The 19767-nt window shown below is 30.5% G+C and overlaps 1 protein-coding gene across 2 annotated transcripts in view; it reads left to right on the top strand.

The window, feature by feature from the left end:
* Positions 1-231: 231 nt before the first annotated feature.
* LOC111057617 (calcium-dependent secretion activator) overlaps positions 232-19767 on the top strand; it is a 131813-nt gene continuing 112277 nt past the window's right edge. For both annotated transcript variants that reach the window (XM_039443064.1, XM_039443063.1), the window contains exons 1-6: positions 232-258; positions 4420-4595; positions 7169-7248; positions 8509-8660; positions 10187-10267; positions 16752-16918. In XM_039443064.1, the coding sequence (XP_039298998.1) occupies positions 4447-4595; positions 7169-7248; positions 8509-8660; positions 10187-10267; positions 16752-16918 (629 nt within the window). In that variant the 5' untranslated portion in view covers positions 232-258; positions 4420-4446. The remainder of the gene's footprint in view (positions 259-4419; positions 4596-7168; positions 7249-8508; positions 8661-10186; positions 10268-16751; positions 16919-19767) is intronic.

Here is a 19767-nt window from a genome sequence, read left to right as displayed (position 1 = left end):
AACGAAATAATTGAGTTGATTGAATATTTGAAAATCTGTAAATAATAATGAACTTTTTCAATTGGGAATTTTAAAAATATTATGGAAACTCTCAAATTAAAAGTTTATAACTATTTTTATATAATTTTCCATTTATATCCATAGCATTTTTTTGTAATTGCTCATCATAAAAAATCCAGCATTCTATAATTCGAATGATTTCTTCGTCACCATCAATAATCAGCCCAACAATTAGAAGTGATTCAAGGCCGCTTCCAGGTAATTCCAACACTCTAATTCCTATTCACGCGTTAGTTTATTCATAAATAGATAGTCAGTAAGAGTATTAATTCCTTTCAGGCTTTTTAGAATCAATTTGTAATAGCGTATTATAGCTTATATGCATCAGCTACAATGTATAATATTATAGATGGTTCAGTCATGAAAAATGTTTCTATCTCAAAAAGACCGCTGCAGTTTTAAGCTTTTTGTCGTAACTAAACCATCAATAGCTTAATAAACTAACAATAAGCTTCAATTTATAATATTAGCTTCAATTTATATTATTAGCTTATTCTTACTAGCTTCAATTAGCTTGATCAATATTAGCCATTAGAATTAGCTATTGTTTTTGTATTAGACGCCAAAACCTTCATTGATTTTTCCCATTTCACTGTCTTTGAATAATACAAGCAATCATCATTGTCATCATCATCATCATCATCATCATCATCATCATCATCTTTCACATTACAGCTTCGAACTCACTCGAGTATCATCACCAGTGAAAAAGAACAAAAATGAATTTCATTAATAAACAATCGATGCGAGCGAGATTATATTAGATTTCTCTATTTATGCAGAATACAATAGGCTACTCGTATTCTGGCTTTCACACTACATTATAATAAAATAGCAATATAGTTAATTATTTCGAGTGAGATAGAGAGAAAGTGAGAAAGAAGAGAAGAGAGAGAGTGAGAGAGATGATGGAGTTAGAAGTTGGTGGAGGTACCTTGAGAGTGCTGTGAAGGAGGAGGCGATTTAAATTAGACTTGTAAAGGAAATTACTAACAATAGTAATGTATTGATCGCTTCTTTACATTCTGATATGTAATTGTCAAATATATTTGTTTAATTCATGAAATTTGTTTCGTAATAAGTTTATAGTGTTTGTATAAATTAGAAGATGAGCAGAATGAGAGAACCTTCTGTGTATTCCCTCAAGTAGGCCTATCTACATATTACTGATTGGATAAATGTATAAATATGGAATGCGTACAGTGAAAAAGTGAAATGTTAATAGTTTATTGTAATCAATAAATTTTAAGTTTTATGAACAAAGTAGAAAATTTATTGAAAATTTTCTGGAAAACTGCGATATTCGTTCGATAGAAGAAGGCTTAATGGTGAATAACAATAATAAATAGCAAAGTAACTTATGTCGTGTCGAGTGGAGGAGTATTCCCTTTCACGTTGTTTCTCGTTCCAGTAGTAAGGCAAAAGCGGAAAAGGCGATAATGGAGGAGGAAAAGTTGAAAATGTTTTTCTGTTGCTTAACTTTGAAACTTTGTGGCGCCTGCCGAAGGTCGAGCTAAAAAAGTTTCAAATCAGATAGGTAGAAACTCGTGAAATATTTCTATACAGTTCTTTCTGTCGTTTCTCTTCATGGACTTTTATAACTCCTCACGAAAACATCGCTCGCTTTATGTCATTGTTTAGTACACCAATCTATTATATTCCACCGTCGTTCCCCGTTCATCGTTCGAAAATAGTTGATGAATGAAATAAAAGTAATCTGTGAATTGTTCTAGCTGTAGCTGAAATAATTAGCTTCATTAGTTTCAAGTTAAAGTAATTCTCACCTTCTAATTCTCCAATTCCATCTTCCAGCTGAATTATTTCATAATAATTTTAGCTCCTAGCACATTTTCTGTTCACTGATTAACGTCAAGAAAAATCGGTACTCACGTTGAATGGATGACCTGATTATTGTCATTAGCCAGAACCATCAACTTTTGGGTAACTCATTCATCTCTCATCATCCAACTCATTCCATTACTCTCACACTGGTCTGGGACTTCATCCTCAACGATAACAAATACATATAAAATGTGTTTTACAACAAACTTCATAAACACCTTGAAGTTTCTGCTATTATGGGAAATATCAAGAAGGTTTTAACCACTTCCAAATCAATTACATCAAGTTTTATTCAAGAATTTTGTTGAGATTTCATAAAACATTAATTTTTATCAAAGCATAATCACAAGTCAGTTAATGAAAATGATACTGCTATGAATTTTCTCTCTCATAAATTTAAGCTCATATGTGAGGAGGGAATTTGATTCCTCTAATTAATAATTTATCAGTGATATTCGTCATAAAGGCCTGTTTAAGTTACTTTGAGAAAACAAGATTTGACCTCTTTGAAAACTCCCCCTCACATGCTCTGGGGAAACATTGAAACATTATCAGCTTTAAAAAACTATTTTGAACACTGTCTTGAACTGTAGTTCGAACACTAGCTCAGAAATACAAATTCAAATAGAACGCTAGTTTAGACAGAACTGCTTGCTTATGCATTTTAGTGATAATTTTGGGGTGATTAGTCACATAGCCCCTTTAAAAATGATTATATTCATTCATGTAGTTGCTTTTTATTTTGCAATTTCTGCTTTATTTATTGTTGACAGCGTGCAACACACAAGGGTGCTGCTTATGTAAGTTGACAAGACGTTTAACTTCTTAATCGCTGTACATCACTGGTACCTGTCAATCTTGACTCCATTAGCGAATGCCACTTTTTAAATCAACTGTACAACTTGAATAAATTTATTGTGATCTGTTCAATCTAAATCAATCAATCTTAACTAAATCAGCAATTGAATTACCATTGTAAACTGCTCCTCAACTTGAGATCTATTTTATTTTATTGTGTCACAAAATTAGTTTTTGTTCATTATTTCCTCCTGAATAAGCTACTGCACAATTTTTGTCAAAGTGAATAATAATCCAAGTATTGAAAATCTAATATTCATAAATTAATAGATATTCTAAATAAGTTGTTGTACTAATTCTAGTTGAACATTAAACTAACTATGGCCTGATAACTATATTTTTATAAATGGTTATATTTCTTTCAAAAAAATACTTAAATAAATATCATTTTCAAACATTGTCACTCAATGCTGATAATGAACAATAGCATTATATAATAAATAATATTTTCATATACATAATATTATTTATTGAATATAAATAAGATTTTCCGATAAAAAGTTGTAATTTTTTAAATGCTGTTTTAAAAGAATTGCTTGAATTTGAAGGTGCATTATTGTGCTGTTGGCAAGATTTCCAGTTACCAGCATTGAGCAGTGTCGATGTTAATGCTTAGATCAAACTTCCGCTTCACATACAACCTTCTGTGCAAAAGACTGAAAAAAACCTTTTACTGGTGATATTTTTTGAAAGTTTTAGGTTCGTAAACTATCATGCTATCAAAAAAAACACTTTTCTCAGGAACATTTTTTTCCGATGATAACTTTTTGAGATATGAGCCTCTGAAGTTTAAATTTTTAGGACAGATTATTTAAAATTCAGTAAGAGATAAATAATTCACGAGTCTTTGAGGATAAATCCTTCATGGTATTGTTGATTTAATAAAACAAAAACATTCTGAAAATAGCAATTTTTGAGAAAGTTATTCCATTTACAAACAATGACCAGAAATAATTCAACTGAAAATTATTTTTGGTCATTTTTTGTAAATGTAATAGCTTTCTCAGAAATTCATATTTTCAGGAAATTTTCGTTTTATTCAATCAACAATACCATTGAGAATCTATCCTCAAACCTCATGAATTAATTTCTCACCGAATTTGAAATGATCTGTCTAAAAATTTGAACCTCAAGCACGTATATCTCAGAAAGTGATGATAGGAAAAAAATCTACCTGAGAAAACTTTTTTATTTTGATAGATATTACACATCGAAAAACTTTGAAAAATACCACCAGTAAAAAGTTTTTTATCCTGTTGCACAGCCTTATACTTTTAGTGTATAGTTTCTATATTAATTGAATGTTGTTTTAATGTGAAGTATATTGTTTATCAGGTGCAAATAGCAGCCGGCCCTCGGGGAGGCGTGGCAAGGAGAGCCATTGGCCCACCGGTAGTTAACGTTATAATACTATCTAGTTGTTTTCTCTTAATGCTATGTGTGATAATCGGTGTTCAATCGGTGTACTCTGTATGATTGTTCAATGTGTGTAAAATTGTTGTTGTAACGCTAGTTTTTAAGTCTAGTTATTATATACACTAAGTACTAAGTACTAGCACCCAAGTTTAACTAACTTTCACTCTTGCAGGACAACATACTATTTTGTTTCAGCATAACCATTTCCAATGCGCACTAACACTTTGTTCGATCTGTTTACAGGCGTTTTTAAAAGGTGATACTCAAATAATGGCCGATGAAGCATTTCAAAATGCTGTTCAAAGTTATTTCGAAGTGTTTCTCAAATCGGAAAGGGTCATGAAAATGGTACAATCAGGTGCCTGTTCTCAGCACGATTTTCGTGAAGTTTTTAGGAACAATATTGAAAAACGAGTGAGGTAAGTTAGCTCTTATCAATATTAGTTTTTTTTTGAAAATTTTATCAGCTAAGGTTTGATTAAGACTATTAGACAGCTGAGTTTCAGTCTTGAAGCCCTCATTTCATTGAATTGGAGATTGTAAAATCCAACAAATTGGTAAGATCAATTTGGAAAATGATTTGGATTCGCTTATTGATAGAGTGTCAAACTACAAAACGAAGCTTGGCAAAAGAACTATTGATTTATTTAGAGAGTATGGTTTGAAAATTATTCATCAAACGTCATTAGACAGAAATGACAAATTGAAAATCATATTATTAATAAACCGATAGAACTACTTAGATGAACAATCAGGCCCTTAGTTTGGTGATTACGATCAAAACTGCATTCATCAAATTCAATACAAACTAGTGTATGATGTTTCATAGGAAGAAGAAGAGCGAATAGACACAAAAGCAATACCAACGTATAGATGAAAATAGCTGAGCTCAATCAATGCTGGATTAAAATTTGAGTGACAGCAGATTTTCAACCCAAATTCAAAAGCATGATTCATAAGTCAAATAATTTCGTAGTTATAGGAGCTCCCTTCAAAATAGTAGCCACAATCATTCGACTTATCAATAATAAACATTCTTAGAATAAAACTCTTATGGTCGGTTTCCGAGCTCGGGATTTGGCTAAGTTCTAGACTTTAAACAGCTGGAGTAAGAAAATTAGCTTTCCGAAACGGGGCGTAGTCGTAGTCATAGTCAAAGTCACATTTGAATTAAATTTCACTAGAAAATTAAACACAAAATAAAATAGAGAGAAAATAGTGTAAAGTTTCAGCTATTTTTAATTATTTAGAAATGTTCAATTTCGTCAAGGAAAAACGTTTCCAATTATTATAGAAATGAGAAAATAAAAACTGCAACTACTGTTATAAAAACTGCGACTACGCCTCGTTTTGGAAAGCTAATTTTCTGACTCCAGCTGTTTAAAGTCTAAAACTTAGCTAAATCCCGAGCTCGGAAACCGGCCCTAAATTTCCATGCCTAATAACTGGTGCTTTACAAAATTCTAGTCAAGTAGTACTCATTTTTTGGGAAACGTAAATGATGCCATTGATCAAAAGTCTACCGAATTGATTTTACGGATTTTTAATTGATTAAATCGTTCTACCAGAACTGCTGAGATTCAGGTTATAAAGTCGGCATCATATTAACTTTGTTTAATATCCATATCTGTCATTTGACAAAGAAGATAGCTATATCCTTTCCCAACTCTTCACCGTTGTCAAATTGCTTGTAGACTATGCAGAAATATGATGAATCACCAAATTTGTTATTCAAATTATGAAAATTTATAATTATTAAATCATGTAAGAATATTTCTTAGCGAAAGAATATATATATGATATAACTGATCATTATTAACAAGTACCAACAACAATAAATATCAGATCAGATTTACCGGGATAACTTGAATAATTACATCTATATCTATTATAGAAGATGGTGGATTAGAACAAGTGGCAAAAATGCCTTCCTATCATTTCCACTGACCTTATAACGTGAATCTTACTATAGGGCTAGAAGTGACAAGAGACTTTTTCGTTAAACTTGAGGCAAAAAGGTTCGATGACAAATATCCAACTGTGTACACATGCAATCATTTACAACAATGTGTTTTATTGATCGAGGCCACCTGAGTAGTAGAGTGGGAGACTAACAAGGTCAATGTAAACTGACGTCAGGCAATCTGGCTGATTTCTCTATGGAATACAGTTTCATTTAGGGCTTATTCGATCAAAATACGTATGATACAAGAACAGCTCATTCCACTGTTTTTACATTATTTAAATTTACTACGTATTTCATTACATTTTTATGCTTCATTATGTCCACTATGGAATATGGTTTTGTCTTATGATACAAAAAAACTTATTTACAATACGTTCTATGGAATGCATGGGACTTCCAAAGTACATGAACAGATTAATTGAATGCATATGCAATTATTATTTAACGAAAATCCTAATTAAATGCTGCAAATCACCCCGATTTTCGTTAAATAATAATTATACATTAATTAGCATTTGAACAAATGCAATCTCTAATTTAATGCATTTATACAATGGTTTCAATGTGATATTATATTTTTATGCAATTCATTCGTGATTTATTATAAATGAATAACATTATTTTTAAACAGCTCCACCTATGTTGCGCTTAGAGCACTATTTTAGATTCATAATTTCAATAAAAACTGTCCAGAAATTGGACTCTGCAACATTGAAGAAGGAAAAACTAATAACGATCACCGGTACTGTGTTTCAAATGGAAATGCATTGGTGTTGCTTTAATGTGAATTAATCACTACTTTGTGTTAGTATTAAGATTGGCAACAGCATCAAATTTCATCCTTTTTATAAAAAAAAATAAAAATATAATCTTCAAAGAAAAAGAAAATTTTATTTTTATAGAATTTGGCACTAAATTAATTAAATTTCATGAAGTATATTCCATTAAATTTTTCTAGTTCTATTTAATTAAATTGTTTATTCGCCTCCCGAAACTCTAACTTATCAAATAAAACCTCTGTTACAGATCTCTACCAGAAATAGACGGACTGAGTAAAGAAACTGTCCTCGCATCGTGGATGGCCAAATTCGATTGTATTTTTAAAGGTTGGTTGATGAGTTCTTCCTCATTACATCCTTTTCAGAACGTTTATAATCTTTCGTTATTTTAATAATTTCCCCCTCTAAATAACTATTGTTGATACGCCCATGTTCCACACCAAGTCTCTAGCAAAAGCTTGCTCGCGAAAATGGCCAGTTATCAGAGATAGATCTAATTTGACCGAAATAATTATGTATTTTACTTCAAATATGATCATTTATTATTTTTTTTCTTTTCTAATAACTCAGTATGCTCAGTCAACTTTGGTGATTAATTTCATGGAAATAATAGCTAGACATTGATCGCGGCCAAAACGTGAACTGCGCAGTAAATATCTGGATTCGTGACTGCTCTGCGCAGGTACGATTTCCACAGTTTTACACAGGTTTACTGCATCTTCAAGTCACTTCCATCGAATTAATTAATAAAGAATAGACAGATGAATTTCCCTGTGGGATTTGCTAGTCTCCTAGCGGACAGAGTAATATCAGTTATGAAGATAAGACAGTAGTCTACATTAAACAGGATATCATATTGATTAAGTTGCATTCTGTTTGTCATTTACCTCATTCAGAATAATTAACCTATCACTCACGTGTATCTCCATTCAAGGATGAAATTTTATGCTGTTAGGTTCAATTCTGAATTTTTAAGTTCTTACTGTTGCTGTATTATTTCCATGAGGTTTCCTCTTATTTTTATCATTTTCATGCGTATCCAACGAGTCCTCTTGCAATAATGGCATGATTTATATATGAATGAATTATATCGTAAAACCGTTTGCTAGTAATGTACCTATGAAAAAATACTCTTAATTCCTAAAAGTAAATTATCACTGTCGAACTGTTAATAAAACCAACTGTCGAAATAATTATCAAATTCAAAAATTAAAAATAAATATAAATATAAAAATATGTAGGCTTTTTCATCAACTAATCCCAATTCATAATTATGCATTTTTCTTGTTAATCCATGATTATTTTCGTAACTTAATGACATTTTTAAATTTACATTCAATTAAATTTTCACTGATATTTTTTGTAATCATATTAAATTATATGTGTATATTATATTTTTCTATTATTATATTTTATTATTATTACCAATCATATTATATATGTATATATGTATATTATTATATCGATCTATACTTCTTCAATAAACAACCATTTTTTATTAATAAATAAAGTATCATTTTGTATGATTTTTAGAATATCTTATGTATTTATCAGATTGATTGATAATTGTCTTTATATTTGTTGTAGTGGGTGACGACGACTCAAAAAGGCCTTCTCGTATTCAACAACAAACTTTGAATAGTGAACTGATTCTCTCGAAAGAGCAACTATACGATATGTTTCAACAAATTCTCGGCGTCAAGAAATTCGAACACCAGTTATTATTTAATGCTTTACAGGTAAGTCCGAGCTCACATGTTCTCAAGTACCAGATAGTTTTATTTTAGTTCCCTAAGTATTGTATTGACTTTCAAGTTGAAAACCTAGACTGAGATTTGAACAGGTTTTCCAGAGGAAAATTGCAAAACTTATTAAGGTGTTCACGGGACGAGAAAACGGTGGGAATTATACGGGAATTTTGTCGAGATACTGGAATTTTTAGACACTTCCATCAACTAGCTATGTTTTCAAGGACAGAGTTGAAATGTGGCCGGTGTATGTAGTCCAGACAATGATTGCTTAAAAGAGAGTAAATAGGGAATAGTTTGGTAGACAATTTCGACCCCGCTGCTCTGTTTAGGGTGGTAGGGAGGTGAAGATATTATCAAAAGTCCCCACACTAACCATAGTTTAAAGGTACTATTTTTGTTTTTGCATATATCTCGGAACTCTTGCGTCTCATGGATTCGAGTATTCAGTAGTAAGTTGAAGCTCAAAAAATATCTTACAATATCCATTTGACAACTCTTTTCCATTTATTCAATAGTTTTCGAGATATCCGATCCTCAAGATGTGACATTAGAAAAAACGACGTTTTTTCGCGCAGTCTTGCAGACTGCTCTCTGACTCTATAGCTCTTGTATCAATAATTGAATAAAAATGAATCAACGTGAACACACGCTTAACTCAATTGTATAATATGTATTAAAACCGTTATTTGTAATCCTTTTATAAGGATGTGTATGAAATTATATATTCTTAATTCTTATAATTATACAGAGTGTTTCCCAACTCCCTACCAATACTCTAGGGCATTGTTCCTGGGTACGAAACATATCTAAATATCATTTTCAAACTGTCCGAAAGTCCTTAATTACTTACTTTTTCACTTACTATTTTCGTCCATATAATGGTTGAACATAAGTAAGTGAAACTGTGCTCAAACATTTATGACAACTAGACAGAGCTACAAAAAATTATGACAATTTATCAAATTCATAAAACAAAATAGCGGTCGTTTAAAATTATATTCCTTGAATAACCAAAAAACTTTGATTTTACAAAAAATAACTTTTTTTGTAAATATGATTACACCTCAACAGATTGAACGAATATCAATTTCAAAGTTTCACTTCCGTATGTTCAGTCATTATTTGGAAAAACATTGTACGTGGAAAAACAAAATGGCGGCTGTCTGAATAACTAAGGACTTTTGGAAAGTTTGTAAATTATATTTATATATGTTTCGTACCCAGGGACAATGCCCTAGAATATTGGTAGCGAGTTCGGAAACACTCTGTATATAATTTTCTTATAGGTACGCCATACCGGTACCTCTTGGGGTTAAAAAAACAATATTTCATGACATTTCTGAATTTTTCCTTTGCACCCATACAGCTTGAAAAAAACTTGTATTTACATGCTATTCCAGAGATAGCGAATAAAAGCAGAATAACTAGTTTTGTAGAAGAATTTTCCAATTTTCCAATATTAAATCCCTATTATGTATAAAATTTGGTGTTGATGTGAATAATTTAATTTTCAGTTGGATTCAGCGGATGAGCAAGCGGCAGCAATTAGGAGAGAATTGGATGGACGGATGCAAAAAGTAGCCGAGATGGAAAAAGTAATGATTTTTCATTCGATAATTAACAAAGTAGATTTAAAACTTGATTTAGACCAAGCTGAGTAAATTTAAAACTTGATTTAGACCAAGCTGAGTAAATTTGAAACTTGATTTAGACCAAGCTGAGTAAATTTAAAACTTGATTTAGACCAAGCTGAATTTCAATTTAGGCAAACTTGCTAATACCACTGCTTGGCACTTGGAAAGCAAAGCAGTCCAACTAGTGAAAATAGTTTGGCTTCCTCTTAGATTTGAATACCACAAGCATCACGCATTTTCAATAATAATTTGACAAAATTATTTCATTCTTAATTTTTGTAGCTGTAGAGAATATTAACATGAGTAAAACAAATGGAGCTGAACATGAATATTACAACAGAAATCTGATTAAACCGAATAATTGCATTATTACATGTGTTACATACATGTTTCTTATTTTGATCAGTGAAACAAAAGTGAAGTCATGATTCAGATTATTCGAGATAATTGCTTATAATGTTGATTAAAATATTTTTAAAACTTTGAACTCCAACTATATAATCTGATGATTGGAAACACTGTTAATCCGTTAATGCTCTATGAGCAGATTTCTTATATTATCTTTATGATATCCACATGCATAATATTCCATATTATGAAGATTCAGATACATCAGCAGTTTTTGGCTGCTTGATAATATTGTTTCATGATTTTACGAGGGTAATTTTTTCAACCTGTGATTGGCCATAAATAAAAGACAATTTTATATAGAAGAAGAATCTCCATTGTGAATAAATAAATAAATAATCTTCTCACTAGAAGTTACATACGTTTATAATTATTATTATTCAACATAATTTCTGTGAAGATTGAGGCATTTGTCATACCAGTGGACCAACCTACCAAACTCTGTTCATAAAATGTTGCCGCCAATGAGTTTAAGTGGGCTATGTTGTTGTTTTGTAGCTCCTCGTTTGGAAGCTCTGCCCTCAAAGACATGTCCTTTTCGATACGAAATTCCAAGAAAAAATGAATGGTGAAAACCACACATCGATATCTCAAACCGTTCAGAAGATATTCACATTATTAATCAATACCACTTCTGTATTTCATTTCTGATATGCATGATATTTATTAATAATGTGAATATCTTCTGAACGGTTTGAGATATCGATATGCGGTTTTCGCCATTCATTTTTTTCTTGCAATTTTGTATCGAGATCACTTATCGCATGACCACCATCCTATTTAAGAAAATAAAGTTGCATTCAATATGGCGGATCCAAGATGGTAGACAATTTTTTTAAAGTCATAGTAAAGTAGTATTTTCAATTTATGTATAATCCCCGATCACATCCACCATCAAATTACCTTTGTGTATGAGATATTAAGCCGTTCTCGGACTTTTCACCCACTCTGTATATCTATCACTATTAGAATATTTACTACACTAGGATGTTCTCTCTAATATTTTCAATAAAAATTACACAATCACTACAAACAATTAAAATACTTAAATATATCCCGCGATGAAAACTAATGCATTTTAACAAATTTAGACAACAAACACGTTAATTCAAGGCCCTCGAGGCCCGAGGCTACCTCTGGCTTTTAATCTGGTTCGATTGGCGGCTTGATTGAGACTGATCTTTCCCACGCAAATTATGTTCACCTTCCACCAACGAGACGACGGTCCACGTGGAGACAGAGCACAATTCCGTGGGAAAGGAAAATGCAAGTTTGAAATATTCCCAAATACTACTGTATTTTCCATCGCTAATACAGTTCCGTGAGAATACTTCAACCCTTTATAAAATTTAAGACTTCCCGGACGCAAGTTAGCAAAATCTTAATGTGAGAAAATTATTTTTCAACAGTAAAATAAATTTCTCACGATGAAAATTACAAAGAAAATTCAACTACAAGATTACTTAAGTCTCATCATTGTTAAAGTCCTAATTCTACTGTTTTTTAAATGAAACCAATCAATCAATTTATTCCAATATCATAACCATTACAGTATAATTTTTTATTGGTCAAGTCAGGCTTGTGTGGCGGGTGATCAAAATTATCATATTTAGATTGGTTGAAGAAGCCGTTCGGTTTCATCAGCACTGTGAGGACGAGTTTTCATGGATCACAACGATATCGGAAGTCATTTCAATTCAAATTTCCGAGACCATTAACACACATCATTACTGATAAAGTTTCATGAGTTAACTTAACTCGATCTTTGGTGGATTCCTACTGAACTATTGCTTCTTGCTTACAAAAAATAACCAATAACATAGGCAAATAAACATAGGCAATTGGCACTTGGTAGGAGATTCAATGTTGGAGAGCATTTTCCCGCGCTGATCGGTGTGGAGGGCCCACTGTCTACATGTCCATATCTGACATAATATGTGATCGGAGGTTGGAAAAATGACCCTCGTATTTTTTCATCAAATATGTTGCATTCTTCATCTTCTTCTTCTATCTTTTCCAATCTGTCTTTCATCATCATAAAGCATACCCTCATATCAAACATGAAGCTTTTATTTATTCATTCTCTCAATTATTGAGAGTTCAGGTACTCATCCCCATCCCACATGAGTATCATTGTATTCTTGTTGAACAAAACTGAAAGATTGGGACAGACCAGTTTGAACAAAAATGAAAATAGAAGCGCAATTTACTTGCTGATATCAATCTTAATTCATTACTAAATGCAAAATACAGTTGAAATATTGTCAATTTATTAATCATAGAATCTCACGAAAATAGTTTTAGTTGCTAGCACTTATCACTAGCACTGACCACGTAGATATCACAACAACATTGACATTTCGAATATTATTATACAATAAAATACTATTCTACCACAACCAATAATGGTTTTTCATACTTTAAAAATTGTAATACATACAAAATGTATGGTTTGAAACATTGAGTATATCCAGAACATTTATCAGTTATATCCTTCACAATAATATCCTCTTTCAATTTTGTTTGCAATCACGTGTAATTCACCCATCACCTGTTTAACAATTGTGTTGAAGTATTGTATTGAAAAAATATGTTCATGGTGTGGACATTTCATTGGATCTTTAAAAGCGTATAAACATTGTTAAAAAAACTTGATTGAATAGAGATTTTTGGTGCTCAACTTCAGGACATTCAACATTCAAAATTGAAATTTGTTCGTTCATTATTTGAATATAGTTTTAAGAATGTCCTACATCATTGAGTTTATAATGTTGCTGTTTAGTCAAGACAATGACTGAACAAAAAGAAGTTATGATGATCATTCAAAATACTGTTGATGTATTGATTGATTATGTTGTTGTTTTGTGTAAAGTGTTCTCTTCAATAAAATAAAATGTCAATGAATTTAATTCTAATATCGTTTGCACAGTCGGCCTTGATTATAACATCACTCCAATAATTAAACCTCAAAGATATTTTTTAATTTTTGAGGACTGAAATTTGAGTGTTGCCTCCAAAATTTATTTCCATTTTTTATAAGAGTTTCAATGTGAATTTTTGAATTCCAATAGAATATAATACACTATCCTAATATTACCAGAGGAAGAAGAGAATGAATGTGAATATAAATGAACAGTAAAAGTATAAATCTTTAATGTCACAAATGTATAATGCTCTTGAAGACTTTTCAACTATGATGATATCAACTTAGCCTTTTAATTCATAAATTAGATTTGCGAGCAACCAAATTACTGTTGAAATTGTTTCTGATATTATTGTCTATTCACTCTATCTGCTTTTACTGTTCGTGAAAATAGTGATGATTATTATGAGGTTATATTTCTATCGAATAAGAAATAATCCCTGAGAGATACATTTATCTAGATTTTCAATGCTGTATCCAAAAGTTATTTTCAAGGTCTACTGATTTGTACATTTTAAAACGAAAAGCCAATATTTGGGTATTGGGTTTTCCTATTACACATGTCTAGTAAACCAGATTAATAATCTGATTTTTTTGTTAATTCAAAACAAATAACAGATTCTTCAAGAGATCTATTTCTGTACGTCACACAGATTAATAATCTGGATTACCCATTTTCTATAGATACTTCTTCTAAGTCTGTCCTTTGAAAGTGTTGGATATTTCCATTGTTATGCGCTTCTGATGCAATTCTCTTCAATTCGCTCCCAAACCCAAATTTTCCGAACACTATTTGCATGAGTCATGAGACCACTTTTAGATATTTGTCAACCTCTTCACTTTTCGATCACTTTCTGGTGTGCCAATTTCTATCAACTGAGTGATTCCACTTCTCAACTAATTAGTGTGATCATTTGGGAACCATCGATGATGAATATTTACAAATCAACATTTTATCTATTTCTCTCCTAATCCTCTACCAGGAAGTTGCAAATATCTTGGAATAATGAACATTTTGTGCTATGGAAGTGAATTTTATTATACCTATTTTATTGAAACAACCACTCTAAACCACTTCATATAATGTTGGTTCTGGTTGATATTCTATTATTCTCACACTTTACTGAATGTTTCCAAATTCAGTATAAATTCACTTGAGTTAAATTTCGCATTCATCCTTTGTCTTTATATTTTTGTTTTCTTGATGCAGAATATGCATATTGCTATTTGACACAATATGCACAAAATAACTCACTCATTAGAAACTTTATTACACATTATCCCCCTCATTTTTTATAATAGTTTCTATTCACATACCTAACTGTATTAGGTATCAGCTATCAACAGAGCTTTTTGAAGTACTCGTATTATCTTTTTATTATGTATTTTTTGTTCCATATGATTATGCTCATATGAGGGTTGAGTGTAAGAGAGGGACGACTGTGCCCTAGCTTCACCCTTCTAGGATTAAATAAAGGCAGCAATTCAATTGATTTCATTGAATATTAATAACTTTTAATGAGCTCATATAAGCTAGCGCACAAGTATCCTACCTAAGTAGCAGTGTCAAACTTTGTTATTCATTTCAAAAATGTCATTAATACATTGAATTTGCTGAGATAAATACAAATAATTGCACAAAAATATAAATCCACTTGAATCATGCTGTCAGAGTCTGAAATAAATGTGAGATTCCCAAGTGAGCACACGAATCCTTGCTAGCTTCAAAATTAGATATCTATTATACATATACACACACATATATATATATATATATATATATATATATATATATAAACTGCATAATATAATAGAATACATACATTTGAAAATATATTTTCTTCTAGACTCTGTCGGGATTGTTAGTTTTATGTCTATATTAGCTTGATAAGAATAGATTATATTATTTTCCTAATGTTCTTTATTTATTGATAATATTCAAATATGTATTATAAAACAATACTTTACTATTCAAGTATATAAATATTGTTATAAGTATTACACTATTCAATTATTCCAATTTGAAATCATAATATGTAATTTATTATTGAACAATGTGTCTATATCTATTACGAGTTACTATTGAAATCTTAGCTTATATTATCCATATTTAAATATTGTGATCATATCTATTATGAATATTGAATATATGAAATGTTGATATGATATATCATAATCCATCTTCAAATATTGTGTCCACACCTATTATGAATGAGATACTTTTCGAGTTTGTGATTTTGAATTCATCTCATACATGGTTCATTTTTCAAACATTGTGTCCATTCCCATAATCTATATTCTACTTTTCTAATCTTATCATCAAGACTCATATTCTTCTATTGTGTCTACATCTATAGTGAATTTTATACATGATTCATGTCCAATCGAATATTATGTCCGTTTCTAAAAAAATTCTTATGTGCTTTCAGAAAGTTTTCCAAAGTATGGATTCATAAATTTATAAGTGACACAACATATCCAACACATGTCCATCAAGTTCATATCCTGCATAATTACGATGAGACTCCAAAATCACAATGAGGGTTATCGTTATATATTCTATTATTATTTGCAATAACATGAACAATTGCTTAAAATATTATTATTATTATTATTACTTCATATGTTCAACAGTGATAAAATACATCAGTTCATGGAAATAATTATTATAATGATAAATATATTGTTATAAAAAAAATAGTCTGGAAGATCGTTACTGACTAACATACTAAGTAACTTTGAAATATTTCGAGAACCTTGGGGAACTAGAAATCCTCAGGTTCATTAATTCTCTTAATACTTAACTATGATTTAGAAGAAGTTTATTTCAAGATAATTTTATTAAAAGTGAATTATTTTTGAAGGTATCCATGATGCGTGATTTAGTTATGACATGACATGTTACAAGTTACCATGACATGTAATTCAGTCAAAATCATTCATGTGTTGAATAGTATTCTTATAAGTAAAAACAAATTTGAATAGTAATTTGAAAGTAATATCAGTATACTGTACTAGAATTATTTTGATATTCTCAGTAATATTGATAATATTAAGTTGTGCTAGGCTCTGTCAATTTATGATTTCTCTAGATGTTTGTATTTTTTGTTGTAGAACAGAAAACTAATGCCAAAATTTGTATTGAAAGAAATGGAATCGCTGTACATCGACGAACTGAAGACGTCAATCAATCTTCTCATGGCTAACTTGGAATCGCTTCCTGTGTCTAAAGGCTCAATGGATTCAAAGTATGGACTACGGTTAAAGCGTTACAATCACAGGTAATTGTCGTTTGACATCCAACAACTTATCATACTCACTCCAATATTATCAATTTTCCATCTGCTTTAATTCATCAAAGCTATCAGATCACTCATAATATAATGTATGGCTTCATCCATTTACTAGTAATGTTAGATATGTAATCAATCTATTATTCTTAATATTGTACAGATGTTTTTGAGAGATAAATTTCAATGACATTTCTAGAATCAGTGATTCAGTATCGAACAGCACGAGAGTAATTCATGAATATTAAAAACAGTCAACATCATAATCTTGAAATGCATGTGTACCAACTATTTTTTTAGAAGAAATTCTCGAGTATAATCATCAACGTTCTATAGTATTTGCTTTCCTATTGAATTATCACTAATCGCTTTCAGCAAAATAGTATAATTTTGTTATGTCTACGACAATAATTAGTGAATAATGCTTTAAAAAACATTCTCGAACGCTGAAATTTCATCTTAAAGAAGATATTCTGTTCCTTTCACATCATCTGATTCAAACTGATTCTGCCATTCAAATGCTATCCCACACATCATTTGGCAATCATCAATGACCACACAGTTTTCAGTAACGTATGCACCTGTTAGCTATAAATCTGAGATTAAAGTCATCTTCATGTTGATATCGTTCAATTTGTTGGAATAAATTTCTTCTAAATTTCATTTCTGTACTTGAGGATTTTGTCGGAAAGCCGACATCAAACAAATGAACATCTTGGTATTCTTTTTGCTAGGTGCCAGTATCAATCAAATCCAATTCAATTTTTAATTTAGTATAACCAGGTTCCATTTTTAAGTTTTTTGCAATGTAAATAGATTTAATACGGCTTCCTTATCATAGTCCATTCAATAAAGAAGTGTGTGCTATAGTGCACTATGTAGTGCTCTTGATCAATAAATACACATTTTCAGTTTGTACATGAATATTTTTCACAATAAATTGATCATCTACAATTTATAATAGTAATACACACGTATATAACATATTCACACCTAATGATAATTGGTTTATTAAATAGATGATAAGTGCTGCAGTAGTTCAAGTTGGGTGATCGTTTATTTTTTATGTGAAGTGAAATTTTTATATTCCTAGAATTTTTTTCTCCTCAATTTCTTATTTATTCTATTTTTCATTTGGTATTTTCGTTTGAAACACATAAATAATTTTGTACTATCAGATGATATTAACCTACCAAATATGATAACAAATTATTTAATTGCTATATTAATCCGAAAAATCTAAAATGTTACTTCATAGTTTTTAAAACTCAGATCTTTAAAGATAATATAAACGTAGACTCTTTGGGATTGGAGAGTTCTGGACAATAATCCGTTTTATCTCTCCCTATTGCATTTATTCTCAATAAATGAATAAACAGATAAATATAATTAGAATCCGGTTTGAAGGTATTAGGAAGTATATGATACATATAGAAAATCTTATAAAAAATACTTGAAATTTTTTTAACAACTTGAGGTGACAAATTCCAATAAAGCTTGAAATTGCATAACATAGATTGAAGAGGTACATTACTGTGTTAAGGAAGAGAGATTGAATACGCCTTAATGGATAAAACATTTTGACAGATTGGTGCCTACAACTTTTGTTGCACCATAATCTGTTTATAATTTTAAAGCTGTGGCAGTAGCCTAATTCCAAAGAAATCTACTAAAAGGGCGAAACGAAATTATCAGAGCGAGAAAATTCACTGAGATTAATGAACTAGAAGCATTCTTTGCTGTATCAGATCAACTCACTATTGATATGTGTTGCTATATCATCTTATACTATGCTAGATGGATATTCGCTACTTGTTTTACGCGATACTTCACGATCAATTTCAGGGGCTCTTCTTTTCATGAGGTGACAATGATTGAGTCCTTTTTGTTTCCAAAAATAAATTTTCTCAAGAGTTCTATAAGAAGCTATTACGCTTGAAAAATCGTGAATTCAATGATGTTGACAATTAAGTAACCTCCTAGTTGCAAATTATAACATGATTAATTTTTACTTCATTTAATTTTCAATCCCGTTGATAATAAGGAAGGGATCTAGTTATTTCCAAATATTGCCTTTCTTATTATTAAATTCGAAGTTAAACTATATTACCCACTGAATATTTAGTTTGAAAATACTAGTTTTCTCATTCAGTTTTGATCTTTCAGTTCACTCGACAATATTAATTGAAAAACATTCAAGTAGAAGGTTTTTTCACTCTACCAAAAATTGAATTGAATCCCCTTATTACAAATCAATCAAATCTGAATCTCTCATATCTGTCATCACTATAAATTAAACCGAGCACAATATGATTCGTGCATGAAAATAGAACACTGAAAAAATTGAAAAATTAACTTTGGTAAATTTGCCATAAAGTGTAGAATGCATGAACTAGCTAGGCATGACATCTTAGTTTTCTAATAAGACAGAAGCTGTAACTGAAAATACAATTTTATAATTTAACTTAACATCGTCTTATGATAAATTACGCTACCACTCTACCTTACCTATAAATCTGAACACTAAACATTAGTTTTTTTTTCAATTTATTTGTTCCTCGTACAAATTCATACATGCAATCACATCATATTTACAAGAATAAAATTATCAATTGTGCAAACGAACTTCAAGCTCCCAAGCTTCATGTCTGATCTTGAGCTAAGAAGATAGTAATAATACTGAATTACAAAATATAAATAATTGTAACTTGAAAATAGAATAGTGAGGATAAAAGTAAATTATGGGGAAAAAACAAGCAGGCGTACAGTGACTACTAAAATCATATGTGTATCAAATTTTAACAATGTAAAAAATAATAGTGGAGAATATTAGAATATTA

The sequence above is a fragment of the Nilaparvata lugens genome, chromosome X, assembly GCF_014356525.2.
Source record: "Nilaparvata lugens isolate BPH chromosome X, ASM1435652v1, whole genome shotgun sequence".
NCBI lineage: Eukaryota > Metazoa > Arthropoda > Insecta > Hemiptera > Delphacidae > Nilaparvata > Nilaparvata lugens.
This window is presented reverse-complemented; position numbering and strand designations above follow the sequence as displayed.